Raw genomic sequence first — 17484 nt, 5'->3', positions numbered from 1 at the left:
ATGCATGTACATCTTCAGCACTAAAACATTAATATGGGAAACATAAGATTTAGTTGGATGAGCGGTAGAAAAATTTGCTCTTATAAAGTTAGACCCACAAGTGTAGAAAAAAAAATCTGAGTATAAATGCCAAAGCATATCTAATGCTTATACTATCTCTGAATTTAGCGATTAGCGCGCACACACACACACACACACACACACACACACACACGTTTACTTCAATAAATTGGACAGTGTCGACTATCAATTTCCAGTCACATATTTATGTAAGCCACAGAAAATGTTAGTGTCCAATATGCTTTTTTTCACTGTTTGCTAAAACAAGAAGGTAAGGATAAAATCTGACTCCAAAATTATACATACCGTCTTCAAAAGTAATTTAAATGTCACAGAATTTATAATTGTTTTCTTGTTATTTGGATCTAATATCCTACTACCAATTTTAGAATAGATAATCATTCTGGAAATATTTTAAATAAGATTATGGTTTATGTATATTCTCAAACAAAATATTTTATATATATTCGTATCTATAATTGAATAAAAGTAAAGGTGTCATTTTGAAAGGAGAGAAATAAAAATGAAGCAACCGATTGTCAATCATGGCATTTTCATGTATTTGCAACTCAAATGCTATATTTTAGGAAATTTTTACTTGATTTTTTTTTCAGGGAAACATATTTAGAGCAATTTGTATTTGGCTTAAAAATTCATTACCAATTTACTTTCTTGTTCCTCATCTTGACTCTCAGAGTACAGAGGGAAAGGTTATATTTGCATCATGTTTAATAAATCAAGTGAAAACATCATATATAAATTATGAATAAAAAGCTATTTACCTGCATGAAAATCTATTCCAACAGCAAATGAAGTTCCTGATATAGGCATCAATGCATCCATTTTGTCACTTGGTTCCAGAGGTATTCCCCTGATTCCTTCATGAACAGAGTACATAAGAAATGACTCTATACCTAAATTGGAAAAAGAAAAAAAAAAGCTCCAAATGAATATTTAAAATTAAAATTATTCTATTAGCATTATTTTTAACTTTTTTTTTTTAATTGCACACTACACTTCTGACTAGTTGAAAGGTAGATAGATAGATTAGTGGTTCTCAAACTTGGGTATGCATCAGAGTCTCCTAGAGGACTTGTTAAAACACAGATTACCAGGCCCCCATCCAAGAGGAGAAATCCTTTAAATTTTTGAAAAGTTCCTAGGTAGTGACAACACTACTGATCTGGAACTAGACTTTCACAAAAACAGAGGCAGGTAATTCTTGAAAACATACTTGACCTCACAACCAAAATCCATCCCCTCTTTTCTAATGCCCAGTTACCTTGTTGTTTATATATGATAATAAACTTTGATTTTATATATAATTTTAGGTAACTATATCACTGTTACTTTTCTAATAAAGTTAGTTTTAAATCATTTTGAATACTAAAAATATAAAAGTACTTCACTTTTACTAACACCTTGCCATTCTAGCATCAAAAGTATGTCCTAAAATAAACATACATAAAAGCTGACTACCAGAAGTCTGCATGCTGTTTATGACTTTTTCCAATATGCTAGAACATGTTTTTGACACATATTTTCTTATTAAAATTAGAATGCCTGGGTTTACATGGGTCTTTACTACTTACTAACTGTGTGACTCAGGCAAGCTAGTTAATCTCATTATGCCTCAGTTTTCACATCTCTAAAATGGCAATAATAAGAGACCTACCTCAAGGGTTAGTATAAGGATTAAGTGAATTAATATGTTTAAAGTATTTAGAACAGTGCCTAGTACATAAGTGCCATATAAATATTTTATTTAAAAGAAAGCATGTGATAACAATAACAAACATTCCTCATATAAGCCTGAAACTTTTTAAAAATGAAATTAAGCTATGATCATTGGATAAAAAGATAATTCTAGAACCAAATTTCTTTGAGTCTTAGAGCCAGAATCCATGAAACACGAAATAGGAAGATGGGTCTGTTGGGTGCCAGTTCTTTGGCAGGGCTCTTCTCTCTCAGCTAAGAAATTCAGAGACCTCACAGCCTTTATGTACTTTCTCTTAAATAGTTAAAAGAAAGTAAACATAACTGGATTCAGATTGGATGGTAATTGTAACTGGTCAATTACCGCTTTTTACTTCAACCTTTGCCTATTCAAGTTAAAGGTAGCTTCTATTGGGTTTGGCTAAAAGTTTGAGAATAAACTGTATTTCTTGGAAATAATTAAAAAAAAGATATGAAGCTTTAAAGAACAGTAATACTTAAAATATTTTAGGTACATTAAAAATCCTTCATATATGAGACTGAGCAGTGAACCAGAATCCAAAAAGAAGCTAATATTTTTTTTTCTATTTTTAACTACATCATGTTGCCTCAAATCTGCATGGATAAAGTAAATTCATCAGAATTAAATTTTTCAAGACCTTATACCTTGACATGACATTCGGTTCTTTTGGAGATAATATCCCACTGTACACATGCAAGTCCTTGTAGTTTCAGATGTTGGTAAACAAAGCTGAGAACATCCACCATTATTTAGTTGGCAAGAATTGCTGCCTGAATAGAAGGAAAACAAGCAAAAGAAATATAAAATTCAAGAAAAATAAAATATAAAATTTAATAAAATTGGAGTATCATTCAATACCAATAATATGAACAAATATTTATGCTTTTGTTCATTTATAAATGTAGCTGTTTTATATTGGTTAGTATTATGTTTGAGTGTCTTGAATAATTCGAAGTGGCATGTTATAGTTGAAGTCTGCCCTCCCAAAAAAGTGAATGGAGATCTCATGCATGGCATAGTGATTATAGACAGCAATACTATAATTAATTTATAGTATCAATTAAACTTTAATTACAATTCACAGTTGCTGAGAGACCAGATCTTAATTGTTCCCATCACGAAGAAAGAAATGATAATTATGTGATATGGTAGACTTAGGAACTAATACTAAGGTGGTAATTATATTGCAACATATAAATGTATCAAATCAACACCTTATATACCTTAAACTTGTACAATGCTTTATGTCAATTATGTCTTAAACATAAATTTAAAAATAAATAATTAAAAACTATTATTTCAAAGCAAATGATGATTCATGAGAAGATTCACAGCTACAGAAGAAGAAGTGAAATTGGTTGTCATGAATACTGTTATAGACCTTTACAATATTTTAAGATCACAGGAACTAGGAAATCTTTCTTTTTTGACTACTATATTTCACTTCAACTCTATAGTTACTTCATTTTCAGGAATGCTTTATCCAAATATGTCAAATAAATCACTGTTAAATTATATTACTAACTCAATTTGAAGACTACACTGCTAAATGAAAGGAAGTACATATACACATATATGTATGTGTATATATATATATATGTATATATGTGTGTGTATATTATATATATATACACACACATATATATATATATATAATTTTTAAAAAGGAAATAAATTTTGCTATTCCTAGGAACATAATTCTCCCCAAATATATTTAAAACATACCCACAAGAGTCATCTAATTAATTGGCATATCAATTCTCCTTATTCCTGTGTAGTAGCAATGACAAATATTAGTCAGGTAATCACAGGTAGGCATTCTAGAAAGATGTTCCACTGAATTTATTAGGCCCAATGTGCTAATTAAACCTGGTAGCGTGACATTAAGTAATTTACAATCTTACCCAGCAAGTTCATTAAATATCCCATTTTTACAACATTTTTATTATTCTAGGACATGCAATGCCATTTACTGGATGTTCAAGCTCTAATGTGAAGTGCAGTAAATCCAGTGAGAATTACAAAGCATGATGAAAGCTATATATCAATAGTGCTCTATGGAAAATTCAAAATACCAATGCAGCTCATTATTTCTCATCTCCTGAATTCAAGACAGTCTGATGGGATTTAATTGTTCAATAGAAGCTGTCATGAGCTCTGTCATTTTTGAAGTGTGAAATACCCTCAACATGGGAGATTTCTCATCAGGAGATCTACCACATTCTCTCCTAACTTCCAATAGCTGCCAGTTCAGTCAATGACGAACTCCATCCTATATAGGGCCACATACTAGGATTTGAGTTGCCCTGAACTTTTGAAATGATTACCTTTATCTCTTATATAAACTAATGAAGATTAGTTGACTTATTTCCCCTTTCCTCAAGCTGACTTTTTATATACTTATATATGAAGATAAAACTTCAGATCTCTGATTACTTTAAGAGACAGTTACATTTACTGTTATATAGCACATAGTTACATAGTTTACAGCAATCTATACTAACCTTGATCTGTAGTTATATAGACTTACAGTAATCTATACTGAACTTAAATATATTTTATTTTATAGGAAGCACATAAACATATATTAATGCAATGCCAATCTATGGACTTCTGCATTTTGTTATAGATTTATTTCAACTATTACAAAAGGCTGAAAAACTGAGAAAAGATTGACAAGAAATGTTTTAACTATAAAGTTTGAAGAAACACCAAGTGGAGAGAAGGAGAAACAAGGAAATGAAGTCAAAAAAATAGATTCAGGAAGATAATTAAAATTTCAAAAAATAATAGAGTTCTATAACCTTGATGATATAAAAATATGTGAAAAAATAACGGAAAAGGAACTTCTGGGACTGTGCATTTTTAAATTTAATTGTAATAATAGCAATACATATTGTATCATACTTATTTTTTGACAAATAATAAAATTAGCCTATGTTAACAATTATGTTGTACAACAACATGCATTTCATGTATCATTTTGGTCTCTAATAGGGAGACAGAAAGGAAAAAAATAATTGAAATGAATCATTATTTACAGTATTTATCTTTGCCTATTAAATAAATAATTGATGTAGGAAAAGTATTAGATTTTAAAAGACAGTAATTTTGGTAGTGATTATCTGGCAAATTAGAAATATTAGCTTGGCTTAATATTTTGCAATGATACTGATGTTCACACTTCATGCCCCAATTCCCTAGTGGAGTCAGAAAGTCCACTTGACTAACGAGAAGTCCCGGCTCTCCAGTGATCTGTGTCAAAAATGATAAATGAAGTAGCTAATTGTACTTTGAAATCCAAAGAAGTAGTAATGTTAACCTTAAATAATCCTAAATTGCTCATATTTCATAGTAATGAAGCTTTTAAGGTACCTGCCGTGATTCTGTTAATGGGATTCTCTTTAATACAGATGCTTTTATCAGCATATTTTTTCAGTAAAAATAGTATTCTCACTGAATTTTAAGCTTAGTCATATTACACCCTTAATTTCTAAGTACTGCAGGTCCTTATCAATTTAGTAATACTTTCACGATGCATAAAATGCCAACTCTACTTTTGTAGGATTAAACTCTTACGAGACAACAATTTATGTACATGAGCAAAAAAGTGAGGAAACATAATAAATTTTTCCTCCAATAAACTTTATTGGGACTGTATCTAGGAATACTCTATAAACTAATATACAATTTCAAACAATGTGTTTGTTCACATTTTGATAAAAAAATGAATATATATTTTTTAAAATGTCCTTTTTAGAAATAATGAATCTGTCCCTCTGTTGTATTTTCTAATGTGTTTTTGGGTATAATCTCATTAAGTATAGACTATGAACTAACATTTATCATAGTATTTTAAGTTTTTATTCTTTGCAAATATATCACATTGAAATCCACAAAAATGTCACAATATTTTATTTACTGAGTACCAGCGTTTTATTCTCAATTATATGATATATTCCCCATGACTTGTATGCCAGTAAAATTATTTATTTTGATACAGAAATCTTCCATTACTAAATTACTGGTGAAAACACTCCTGTTAATTATTATAGACAGTGATTTAAAAATATATCAGAGAGGAAATACAGTTTTATGCATAAGGGTTTGGGTATTGGTATCTTCTGAACCATGAAAGGAGGCCAGTAATCACTTCATCGTTATTTTTTATTCTAAAGCAATCCTTTTAAATTTTTTCCAGGAAATTTCAGGAAGGATTTCAGACCAAAATTTGCTCATGCTTTTGTACAGGGAAGGCAACCATAAATCTGGTCTTCATTTTGTCTCTGGGATATGCAGGTATGGCTCCCAATTGGTATCACCAATAAATTCTGCCTGAATGATGGTTGTTACCGGTCTTCAGAATCAGCGATCCCCTTGGTTCACTATTTCTACCTATACTATTCTCTGTTTTGGTTTATATGTCCAACTCCTTTAGATGAAAATCCCTTTACATTTTCTTGAAATGTTTTTACTAAGAAGAAAAGTATATGAAGCTAAGGGTCTCATGGCAGAGACTGAGGTAAGGAAGTATAATACAGAGAAATGTTTTTTCTAGAAAACAAGTGCTGCTAAATGTCATGGGTCATGAAACAAAAACTAAGAAAGGACTAGCAGGTGTGGGGCTGTCCTGGCTGGCATCTCTAATCTAATTGCCATTCGGGCAATGTGACAAGTCCACCTATGTAAACCATCTGTTAGTTCTCTCACTCCATTTCACTGCACACCATTTGGACAAGCAAAAACAAAAAAGTAAAATGCTTAGAGCCAAACAATGCAGTGCTTTTTGGATGTGAAATTCTTAACGTTGACATAGTCCATTTGAAGTCCCCTGGTTCATTCAGGTTCTGGGCTTAATTATATACTGCATATATTTTGCTGGGATTTTTTCTTATTCTTATATTTTGAAATCAAGAACTCGATAAGACTTCTTTGAAGACCTGACAAATTAAGATTCCTTGGGTGGCTCTGCTAATGTTTTGAAAGCTCATTATATACCTGATGTCAAAAGAATTTCTTGTGTAGTATTAAGCAGCATTTGCCTCCCACCCACCCACCCCCGCTTTTTTTTTTTTTACCAGAAGCAAAAATACAAACCTTTCAATTGTTGAATTGAGAAAATAATATGAAAAGAGAGAACATTATATATTCAAAAGGTGGCACAAATTCATTACAGTGTGACTTGCCTTGCTGTGCTTCTTTATCGTACACTTTCATATGAACAACCCCAGAAGTCTTATTTCGTAGGACTGTGGGGTTTCTTCCATCCCTTTTGCTGCAGGTTCCCAGCTGAGCTAAGTTTTGGTCTGCCCACCACAGTTTCTTATCTATAAAAATGAAAAGATTTTTTCTATGAAAAAGATAATCATCTTATTAAATAATAATAAACAGCCAGTAAAGTATAATACTTTCTGATTTCTTTTGTTACATTCCCAAGCTCTGTGTCTAAGGGGAAAAAAAATAAAATCTCTTTTATTCTTTTAAAAATACAAACCACAATGATATTTGTTTAAATTTTCCTCCTTCCTCTCCAATTAGATTCTTGCCTTTAGCTTTTCTTTTTTGTTAAAATATAGACTATAAATAAAAGCATTTTCAAATTAATATGGAATACAGACTACATTATTTACATATGTACACATGATCACATTAGTGCTGTACAATATCTGTAAATAAATGGCAAAATCCAACCAAATATCCAAGCAATTATAAGAAAATATTGTCCTATTTTTCTTTACACTATGTAAGCTTTTAATAATTTGTACTCCCCATTACTGAATTCTTCATAACTCTTCATAACTCTTCATAACTGTTCAGTGTATGTGTTGAGGACACATATTGAATGTTTTTTGGTAGTAGACACTCTGTAATGTTCCATAGATTAAAAAAAAAAAAATAGTCCCAACCCTAAGGAAGCTAGCATGCTGGTGAAGATGATAGATTTATTATTATTTTATTTCAAATTATCATAGAGAAACTGTAAAGAAACTATTACCAGTCTCATTTTATAGATGAAGACTCTAAGATTCATAGAGATTAATCAAATTTAAAAAATTGTTTTTCAGTTTATTTATTTTGAGAAAGAGACAGGACGAGCAGGGGAGGGGCAGAGAGACAGGGAGACAGAGGATCCCTAGCAGGCTCCACACTGTCAGGGCAGAGTCCAATGCAGGGCTCGATCTCACGAACTGTGAGATCATGACCTGAGCCAAAACCAAGAGTCAGATACTTAAACCAACTGAGCTACCAAGGCACCCCAATCAAATTTTTATACTTTGTCTTCCTATCTCTAAAACTTGTGTTCTTTCTACAACTCCATGCTGACTGCATTAAAAATTTTAAAGAGGGGTACCTGGGTGGCTCAGTTAGTTGAGCATTGGACTTTGTCTCAGGCCATGATCTCACAGTTCATGAGTTTGAGCCCCACATCAGGATCTCTGCTACCAGTGCAGAGCCTGATTTGGATCCTCTGTCCCCCTCTCTCACTGCCCCTCCCCTGCCCACATGCTCTCTCAAAAAGGAATAAACATTTATTTTTAAAAAATTAAGGAAAGGCACTAATCAAAATAAAGTTCAAAATTATAAAGGTTTTAAACAATTTAAACTTTTCAACAAAAGCCTAACTAATAACAATTGGGACCGCATTAATTTTTACCTAGAAGTCAAAGGTTAATTAATTTTGTGAAAAAAAAAACAAACAAAAAACAAAACAAAAAAACTCTTTACCTTCACAGTTCATTTATTCTCATTCAAATGCTATGATATTTTGACTAAACCAAGGCCTAGTTTCAGATATTTAAGAAGGATACTAATACAGATATCAACAATAATCACCCCTTACTGAATTTGATTTTGTACAATGCACATTTGTAAACACTGAACGTAGATTAATACATTTAATCTTCAAAACAACTCTAGAAGGCAAGTATTATCATTATTTCTTTATTATTTTTATTTTATTTTAGACAGAGAAAGTGCAAGTGGGATAGTGGGGCAGAGGGAGGGAGAGAGAGAATCTTAAGCAGGCTCCACGTTCAGCACAGAGTGTGATGCAGGGCTCAATCCCATGACCCTTGGATCATGACCTGAGCCAAAATCAAGAGTCGTTCACTCAACCAACTGAGCCACCCAGGCATCCCTAAGTACTACTATTATTAAACCATTTTACAGTAGAATGCTGAGGCAAAGTGACATTAAGTAGCTTTCCCCGGGTCATACAATAAAGAGGCCCCAGATTATATAACAAGCACTGATTTCAGAGCTGCTGGTGCTAATTTCATCTCTAGTGTCCCCTACTATAGATGGATGGAGTTTATAGTCTTCTCTCTCTTGACATATGCATATGGAGCTTAGATTATGCTGATGACATTGAGTAGCCCATTCACTTTTGGGCTTGTTTTACACTTGTGAATTGACATAACAAGGTAAAAGTTCACTGTGAATAGAAAATTTTACTTTAGAGACTTTATTTATTATTTTTAAATTTTTATTTATATTTAAAAGAGAGACGGAGACAGAGTTCAAGCAGTGGAGGGGCAGAGAGAGAGAGACACAGAATCCGAAGTAGGCTCCAGGCTCTGAACTGTCAGCACAGAGACCCACATGGGGCTGGTTCTCACAAAACGCGAGATCATGACCTGAGCCAGAGTCAGATGCTTAACTGACTGAGCCACCCAGGGGCCCCTGTAGAGACTTTATTAAAAGGTGTATAGAACGGTACAGTAGACTAGACCCATGTATGTTCCCTTTCAGTTTTTTCAATGTGCCACTGTGATAGGAATTTAGAAACACAAAGCAGAAAAATCCATGTATACACCCATAGAGAATTAAGGACCTATAAACAATGTACAAAAGATGGTATTTTATAATGGTATAGATGGTATAAAAGATGGGGAAATAGGTTAAGTTGCAACCTGGAGTGTTAATTTTCCCCCACTCTCAATTTCATTTCATACTCTAATTAAAAATGAAAATAAGATAACATAAAATGTGATTTTTATAATAGAGAAGTGGAAGCCATCACTCTCCACAGAACTCTAGATGACCTTGATTTCAGCCTCCAAATAGTACAGTGGGGGTGCTAATAAAGGTTAAAAATAGAATAATTAAGTGAAGATATTTTTATATGTAATATCCTCTACCACCACCATGTCTGTAACCCCTTGCCCTGAGTTTACAGAGGGTGATAGCCGCTAATAGAAATTCTCAAATAAAAATATGACCATAGCTCTTTTTTAAAATACTCATCAAACAGGGGGACCTAGGTGGCTCAGTCGGTTAAGTGTCAGATTTTGGCTCAAGTCATGATCTCGCGGTTCCTGAGTTTAAGCCTCTGGTGGGCTCTGTGCTGACAGCTCAGAGATTGAAGCCTGCTTAGGATTCTGTGTCTCCCTCTCTCTCTGCCCTTCCTGTGCTTGTGCTCTATCTTTCTATCTCTCAAAAATAGACATTTAAAAAAATTAAAATACTCAGCAAACAGGCTTGAAATATTAGGTCTGGTGTCTCGCAATAACATTCCCTTCATTCTGGCATTTGAGGAAGGCAAAACCTGACCCCTAGCTCCTACCTAAAGCAAATCTGCAAGTCAGTGTCCAATGGCATGCAGAGCTCCCAGTGAGACGCCCCCTCTCCAGAAAGATACAAAGAAAAAAGAGTTTTATTTTCACAAAAAAAGAGGAAATCCATGATAGACAACCAGTTCTCCTTTGTTACATATCAAGGGGAACCCAGACTCTCCAGTTCAATGAGAAAAGCCAATTAAAGAAACCTCTTAGAACATTAAAAAATCTTGTCTAAATAAAATATGTTTTAAAATAGAGTGATGACGAAATGTGTTTGAGAAAATCTTCCATAATACAAAGAAAAAGGCAGATAATATGATAGAAGAAGAAAGACAAGTAGACTATTAGTCTAAAAAGTCCAATAGTATCACTAATCTGACTAGAAATCATTGGTTGTCTACTGCTATGCACTTACAGAAAAAATAAATAAATGAATAAATCAGACTGTTTTACTTAAGAGTGTTCTGAATTGATCAGTAAAAAGGACTAATTTTATTAAATCTTGATCTTTTGGTACATGTCTTTTTAATAATCTGTGTGGCAAATTGGGAAGTGTGCATAAAGCACTTCTGTTGCATGCTAAATCATGATTGTCTGGAAGAAATGTACTTATGGAGTTTAACCTCCAGGAAAATTAGCTGCTTTTTTTTCTTCAAGTTTTTATTTAAATTCCAGTTAGTTAACATACAGGGTAATGTGAGTTTCAGATGCAGAATTTAGTGACTTATCACTTACTACAACCCAGTGTTCATCATCACAAAAGCCCTCCTTAACCTGTCACCCATTTAACCCATCCCTCCTCCTTTCCAGTAACCCTCAAATTGTTCTCTATTGTTAAGGGTCTGTTTCCTGGTTTGTGCCCCCCCCCCTATCTATCTATCTCCTTTTTGTTTTTTTTTTTTAATAAAAATGACCTACTTTTTTCATAGAATATCATCTTTACTTGAAAGAACAACTGACCCACAATCTATGCCTCTTCAGATGTAGGTATTTGGCAGATAGTGCTCAAAAATGAATGAAATGGAGAAGAGAGTTACTACAAAGCTACAGTAATTAAGACAGTGTGGTATTGGTAAAACAATAAACAAATCAACGAAATCAAATAGAGAGCCCAGAAAAGGATCTCAGTAAATACAGTCATCTGATTTTTGACAAAGCAGCAAAGGCAATACAATGGAGCAAACAGTCTCTTAAACAGTGTTCCAGCTGGGACAACGGGGCATCTACATGAAAGAGAATGAATCTAGGTACAGACCTTACACCCTTCACAAAAATGAACTCAAAATGGAACACTGACCTAAATGTAAAATGCAAAATTATAAAGCTCCCAAAAGATAATATAGGAGAAAACCTAAATGACTTTGAGCCTTTTTAGTTACAACATCAAAGACATAATCCATGAAACCAGTAATTGATAAAATGGACTTGTTAAAAGTAAAACTTCTGTGCAAAAGAAAATATCAAGGTACTTGGAAGACAAGCCACAGACATGGAGAGAATATTTGCAAAAGATACATCTGATAAAAGACCATTATCAAAAATATACCGAGAATTCTTGGGGCACCTGGGTGGCTCAGTCAGCTGACTTCTGCTCAGGTCACGATTTCATGGTTTGTGGGTTCGAGCCCCATGTTGTGCTGACAGCTCAGAACCTGGAGCCTGCTTCGGATTCTGTGTCTCCCTCTCTCTCTGCCCCTCCCCTGCTTGTGCTCTGCCTTTCTCTCAAAAATAAGCTTTAAACAAAAAAGTACAAAGAATTCTTAAAATTCAACAAAACAACCAAATTAAGAAAAAAAGTGCGAAAGACCTTAACAGACACCTCATCAAAAAAGATATATAGATGGCAGACAAGCATATGAACAGATGCTCCACCTCATATGTGATCAGAGAAATGCAAAATAACATAACAATTAGATACCATTAGACACCTATTAAAATGGCCAAAGTTCAGAACACTGACAACACCAAATGCCAACAAGAATGTGATGCAACAAAAACCCTCATACGCTGCTGGTGAGAATGTAAAATGTTACAGCTATTTTGGAAGAAAATTTGGTGGTTTCTTACAAAATCAAAAATATTCCTACCATATGATTCAGCAATCTACTCTGTGTTATTTACCCAAAGTAGTTAAAAGCTTATGTCTACACAGAAATTTACACACATATTTTCACAGATTTATTCATTATTGCAAAAATCAGACTTGACTAGAAAACAGAAAAGAAAGGAAGGAAGAGAGAAGAAAAGGAAAGAAAAAGAAAAGAAGACACGAGAAGAAAAGAAAAATACCTCTATCCCTAACCACTATAAGCTAGTCAACCTGTGGCAGACTCCATGTTGTTTACCCAATAGCTGCTCTCCTCCCTGTCGATTCTGCTAAAGAAGAATAATTTCCACAGGTAACACTCAAAACGCCAAGCACATTCTTTTGTAGCCTCCTGGGCAATAGAGGTGGCCATGTAACCTAATCTAGATTAGTTTGAGGGCAGGAGAGGCTTCTAAGAGTAGCACAAAACTATGCCCTGTCTCTGTAAAATGTCTCTATGGATAACCAATTGGATTCCGTTGGGACAGTACAAAGCTGTCATATAAATGGGAGGAGAGGCAGAACAGAAAGAACCATGTCCTTGAGGACCATGACCAAAGAGCCTTATGCCCAGGAAGGACCATGAGGACTTGAATAATATGAATCTAAGTAGTGACCAGCACGAAAAGGACCACAGATAGCCTAGAAAAAGTATTCTAGGTTGTTGCGGCCCTCTGAAAACATACCTTTCATCATCCCTCATCCTTGCTCAAGATTCTTCTAATTTCCTGATTATATACTGCCTCAAATTTAAAATTCTTTACCAAGTTTTAAAATCAAGACATAATCTGAATTGATTCCACCTAAAATTTCTTTCCAACTTCTCTCTAGTACTTGTGTTTAATCCATTCTTGTCACCTCACAATATTCATTCATTCATTTTTTAACTAATATCAGGCATCTATTTTATTTATAAGTACTATATAGGTAGTGGGAAAATGAGAGAAGACAATGTCTGCTTTTATAGATCTTATGTTCTAGTGAGGGAGAGAGAAATACATAAACAAACAGGAAAGAAATAAATGAAATTTCTACAAATCAACAGCAAAAAAATAAATAACCTGATTGAAAATGGTGAATTACTTGAATAAACATTTTTCTAAAGAAGGCATGCAAATGGCCCACATGTATATGAAAATATGCTCAATATCACCACTCATCAAAGAAATGCAAATCCAAACCAGAATGAGATAGTACCTCACATTTGTTAGGAGGGCTATGATTAAAGAAAAAATAAAAAAGACAACAATGTGAGCAAGGGTATGGAGAAATTGGAACCCTTGCACATTGCTCTGGGAATGTAAAATGGCAAGGCCACTACAGAAAATAGTATGGGGGTTACTAAAAAAAAAAATTAAAAATAGAACTATCATATGACCTAGCAACCCCATACATCTGGGTATATATTCAAAGGAATTGAAGTCAGGATATCAAAGAGATATTAACACTCCAATGTTAATTGCAGCATAATTCATAATAGCAAAGATATAGAAACAACGTAAATGTCTATTAAAGGATGAATGATTAGGGGCGCCTGGGTGACGCAGTCGGTTAAGCGTCCAACTTCAGCCAGGTCACAATCTCGCGGTCCGTGAGTTCGAGCCCCACGTCGGGCTCTGGGCTGATGGCTCAGAGCCTGGAGCCTGTTTCCGATTCTGTGTCTCCCTCTCGCTCTGCCCCTCCCCCGTTCATGCTCTGTCTCTCTCTGTCCCAAAAATAAATAAACGTTGAAAAAAAAAATTAAAAAAAAAAAGGATGAATGATTAAACAAAATGTGGTATATACATACAAAAGAATATTATTCAACATTAATAAAGAAGGAAATATCCTGTACAGAATGTTGATAACGAGAGAGACTATAAATGTAAGAATATAGGAGATATATAGTCAATCTCAGTATTTTTTTTTTCAGTTTTACTGTGAACCTAAAACTGCTCTAAGGAAATTAATACTTTAAAAAAAAGGAGATTTTGTCACATACAACAACATGGATGAACCTTGAGGACATCATGCTAAGTAAAATTAGCCAGTCAAAAACGGACACACACTTCAAGATTCCACTTATATGAGGTATCTAATCTAGTCAAACTCAGAAACAGAGAATAGAATGATGGTTGCCAGGGGTTGGGGAGAGAAGGGAGAGGGGAAGTTGCTCTTCCACAGGTATAAAGTTTCAGTTATAAAAAGGGGGGTATGTTCTAGAGATCTGCTGTACAACATTGTGCCAGTAGTTAACAACACTGTATTGTGCACTTAAAAATCTGTGAGGAGGGTGAATCTCATGCTAAGTATTCTTATCACAATTTTAACAAAAATTAGGAAAGAAAATAACTAAAAACTTCTATTAGTGCTATGGTGAAAATAGGCATGTTTCCCTTTTTTACAAACGTTGGTTTCCCCATCTTTGTCAGCACGTGCTTCCAATATAGGCACCCTTCACTGCACAAGTAGAACCCTTCTGTCCTGCAGCAAAGTATGTCAGACTAGCATATCTCACATCGACACTTCCTTCCCACTGATGCTGAGGCGTCTCCAGACGGAATCACATAGTTTTATTTTTAATTACTGCTTTTCCCTTCTTTTCACTTGTATTAATTTTGAGTCTCTACCCAGAGATGAAAGCTCTTGAGAACAAGGATCCTGTCTTGTACTTCTTTATGTTCTTCACAGTGCTTTGCATTCTTTTGAACTGAGCACGATTTAGAAATTTCCTAAATACATAGGAAATGACTGGGGAAATAAATATCCCTAAAAATATCTCCCGTAACAAATCATAACTCAGAAAACATTTAAATAAAGCCATCTCTCCCATTCCCTGTTGATATTATCTTTTTGAAAACATTTCTTTTTAAATATATTTTTCAAGTATCTGTAACACAAAGAACTTTGGTTTTGACTATGTATTACTTAGAATCACATTTGTTTCTTCCACTTTTTCTTTCTCACACTGTTACTGACTTGAATATACTAGAATCTTCAGAAATTACCAGAATGCAAAGACTACTTCCTTAACTTAATGCAAGTAATTATGAGTATCTCTACTCCACCATTATGGATTGAATTGTGTCTCCCAAAATTCATATGTTGAAGTCCAAACGTCCAGTACTTCAGAGTGTAACTGTTTTTAGAGATAGGGACTTTAAAGGGCTAATTAAATTAAAATGAGTTCGTTAGGATGGGTCCTAATCCACTATGACTAATGTCCTTATAGGAAGAGAAGATTAGAAGGACTGAGTAATGTACAGAATTGTTGAATCACTATATTGTACACCTGAAACTACTATAACACTGTAGGTTAATTATACTGGAATAAAGAGAGAGAAAGATAGAGAAGGAGAAAACTAGGACACAGATACACACACAGGGAAGACCCAGGGAGGACAAGACACCCATCTACAAGTCCTGGAGAGAGGCCTCAGTCAATAGCAAGCATGCTGACACCTTGATCTCAGACTTCAAGCTCCAAAACAGTGAGAAAGGCAATTTCTGTTTTGCCACTCAGTCTGTGAGACTTTGTTATGTTAGCCCTAGCAAAAAAATACATTTACTAATAGAACTAATAAAGGTATTTATGAAATATAAGGAAGAATTAACATAAATAACAAATATAAATTGATTCTACCATACAATCTCTTCACTCAAGAGATAGAGAAGAGAGAAAAGGGAAGTAAATTTACTGAACAGCACTAAGTTCCAGGGCCTTTTCTAGGCTCTGAACATAAGCAAATATGACTGTCTCATTTAATCATCATAAATGAGATGTGATGTGTTAATACACCTGTTGTTAAAGATGAGGAAACAGAAGGTCAGAAGGTGACCTTCTCCAAGGTCACACAGCAGACCTTCTCCAAGGTCACACATGGTGCTCTCAGTTGGTGTTAACTGAATTTCATTGCTCTTTCCACTACATTGCTCTGTATGAAATGGTATCCCACTAGATCTAATAACACTATACCCTGCAATGCAAATATTACTTGATAAATATAAATTGAATTGAAGTTCAGTCCCAAAATAAACAATTGAAATATGTGTCAGTTATTACATTTTAAAATTATAATTATAAAATTTTAATAATACTTTCCTTCTTAAATGTATTATCAAAATTAATAGCTGTTTTATAAATATTCAGAATACGTACTTTAAGTTTACCAGAACTGTTGAGATCCATATTTAAAAATTGCATTTCCTCAAAAACTAGCCCTTTACATTTAAAATTTAAATGCCCAGTTACATCTGAATTACAGATACATGACAAATAATTTTTGTATAAGCATGTCCTAAAAATTGCATATATAAAAATTATTAATTTATATGAAATTCAAGTTTAACTGGTATCATGCATTTTATCTGGCAATTCTATTATCTCTACTCTCTTCTGAAACCCCAAAATTTATAAGAAAGCAATGAATAAGGTATAAACCTATAAAGACAAGGAGGGCTTTATAAAGGAAAATAAAGGCCATGGCTATAAAAATTGTAGTAGGTTACAAGCAGATTATAATTGGTGACTGACTTTACAGATAAAATGAAAATCTAGACCTTCAAAGGAAGGAGGCCAGATGTAAACTAGTCTGCACTGCAGAACTTCAGAACAGGTCAGAAACTGGGAACCTAAAGGCCTGTAAAAACAGGGAGTTACATGCCATTGAAAGAAAGATGATGGATTTCGTCTATTTCAGGAGTTAGAACCAAGTGTACACAACCAAGAGAGTGATCCTCTTTAAACCTGGTCAAAGAGTTAGAGATATACCCTCTGGAGAGGATCACTGAAGACACTGAAAATAAGACACAACTCAGGGTCTGTATACTATAAATAAACACACGGATTAAGAGATAATCTATATTAGCGGTTCTCAAATTTGAGAATGACATAGAATCATCTGGAGGGTGTGTTAAGACACAACTCTTTGGGTCCTACTCCAGGGTCTATGATTTGGTAGTTCTGAGAGGGCACCTGAGAATTTGCATTTCAAAGTTCCCAGGTGATGCTGATGCTTGTTGGTCTAATGGGTCTCCACCTTAGGTAAACATTAGAATCA

General features: G+C 33.9%; 1 protein-coding gene across 1 annotated transcript in view; it reads right to left on the bottom strand.

Annotated features, from left to right (window-relative positions):
• The window catches only part of LRP1B (LDL receptor related protein 1B), a 1903200-nt gene that overhangs the window by 531080 nt on the left and 1354636 nt on the right, over positions 1 to 17484 (bottom strand). The window contains exons 33-35 of the mRNA XM_047873645.1: positions 6981 to 7125; positions 2443 to 2564; positions 843 to 974 (exon numbers count right to left, since the gene is read on the bottom strand). Coding sequence (XP_047729601.1) covers positions 843 to 974; positions 2443 to 2564; positions 6981 to 7125 — 399 coding nt within the window. The remainder of the gene's footprint in view (positions 1 to 842; positions 975 to 2442; positions 2565 to 6980; positions 7126 to 17484) is intronic.

The sequence above is a fragment of the Prionailurus viverrinus genome, chromosome C1 (assembly GCF_022837055.1).
Source record: "Prionailurus viverrinus isolate Anna chromosome C1, UM_Priviv_1.0, whole genome shotgun sequence".
NCBI classification, from domain to species: Eukaryota; Metazoa; Chordata; class Mammalia; order Carnivora; family Felidae; genus Prionailurus; species Prionailurus viverrinus.
The sequence above is the reverse complement of the archived record's forward strand: the minus strand, read 5'-3'. Positions and strand labels throughout refer to the sequence as shown.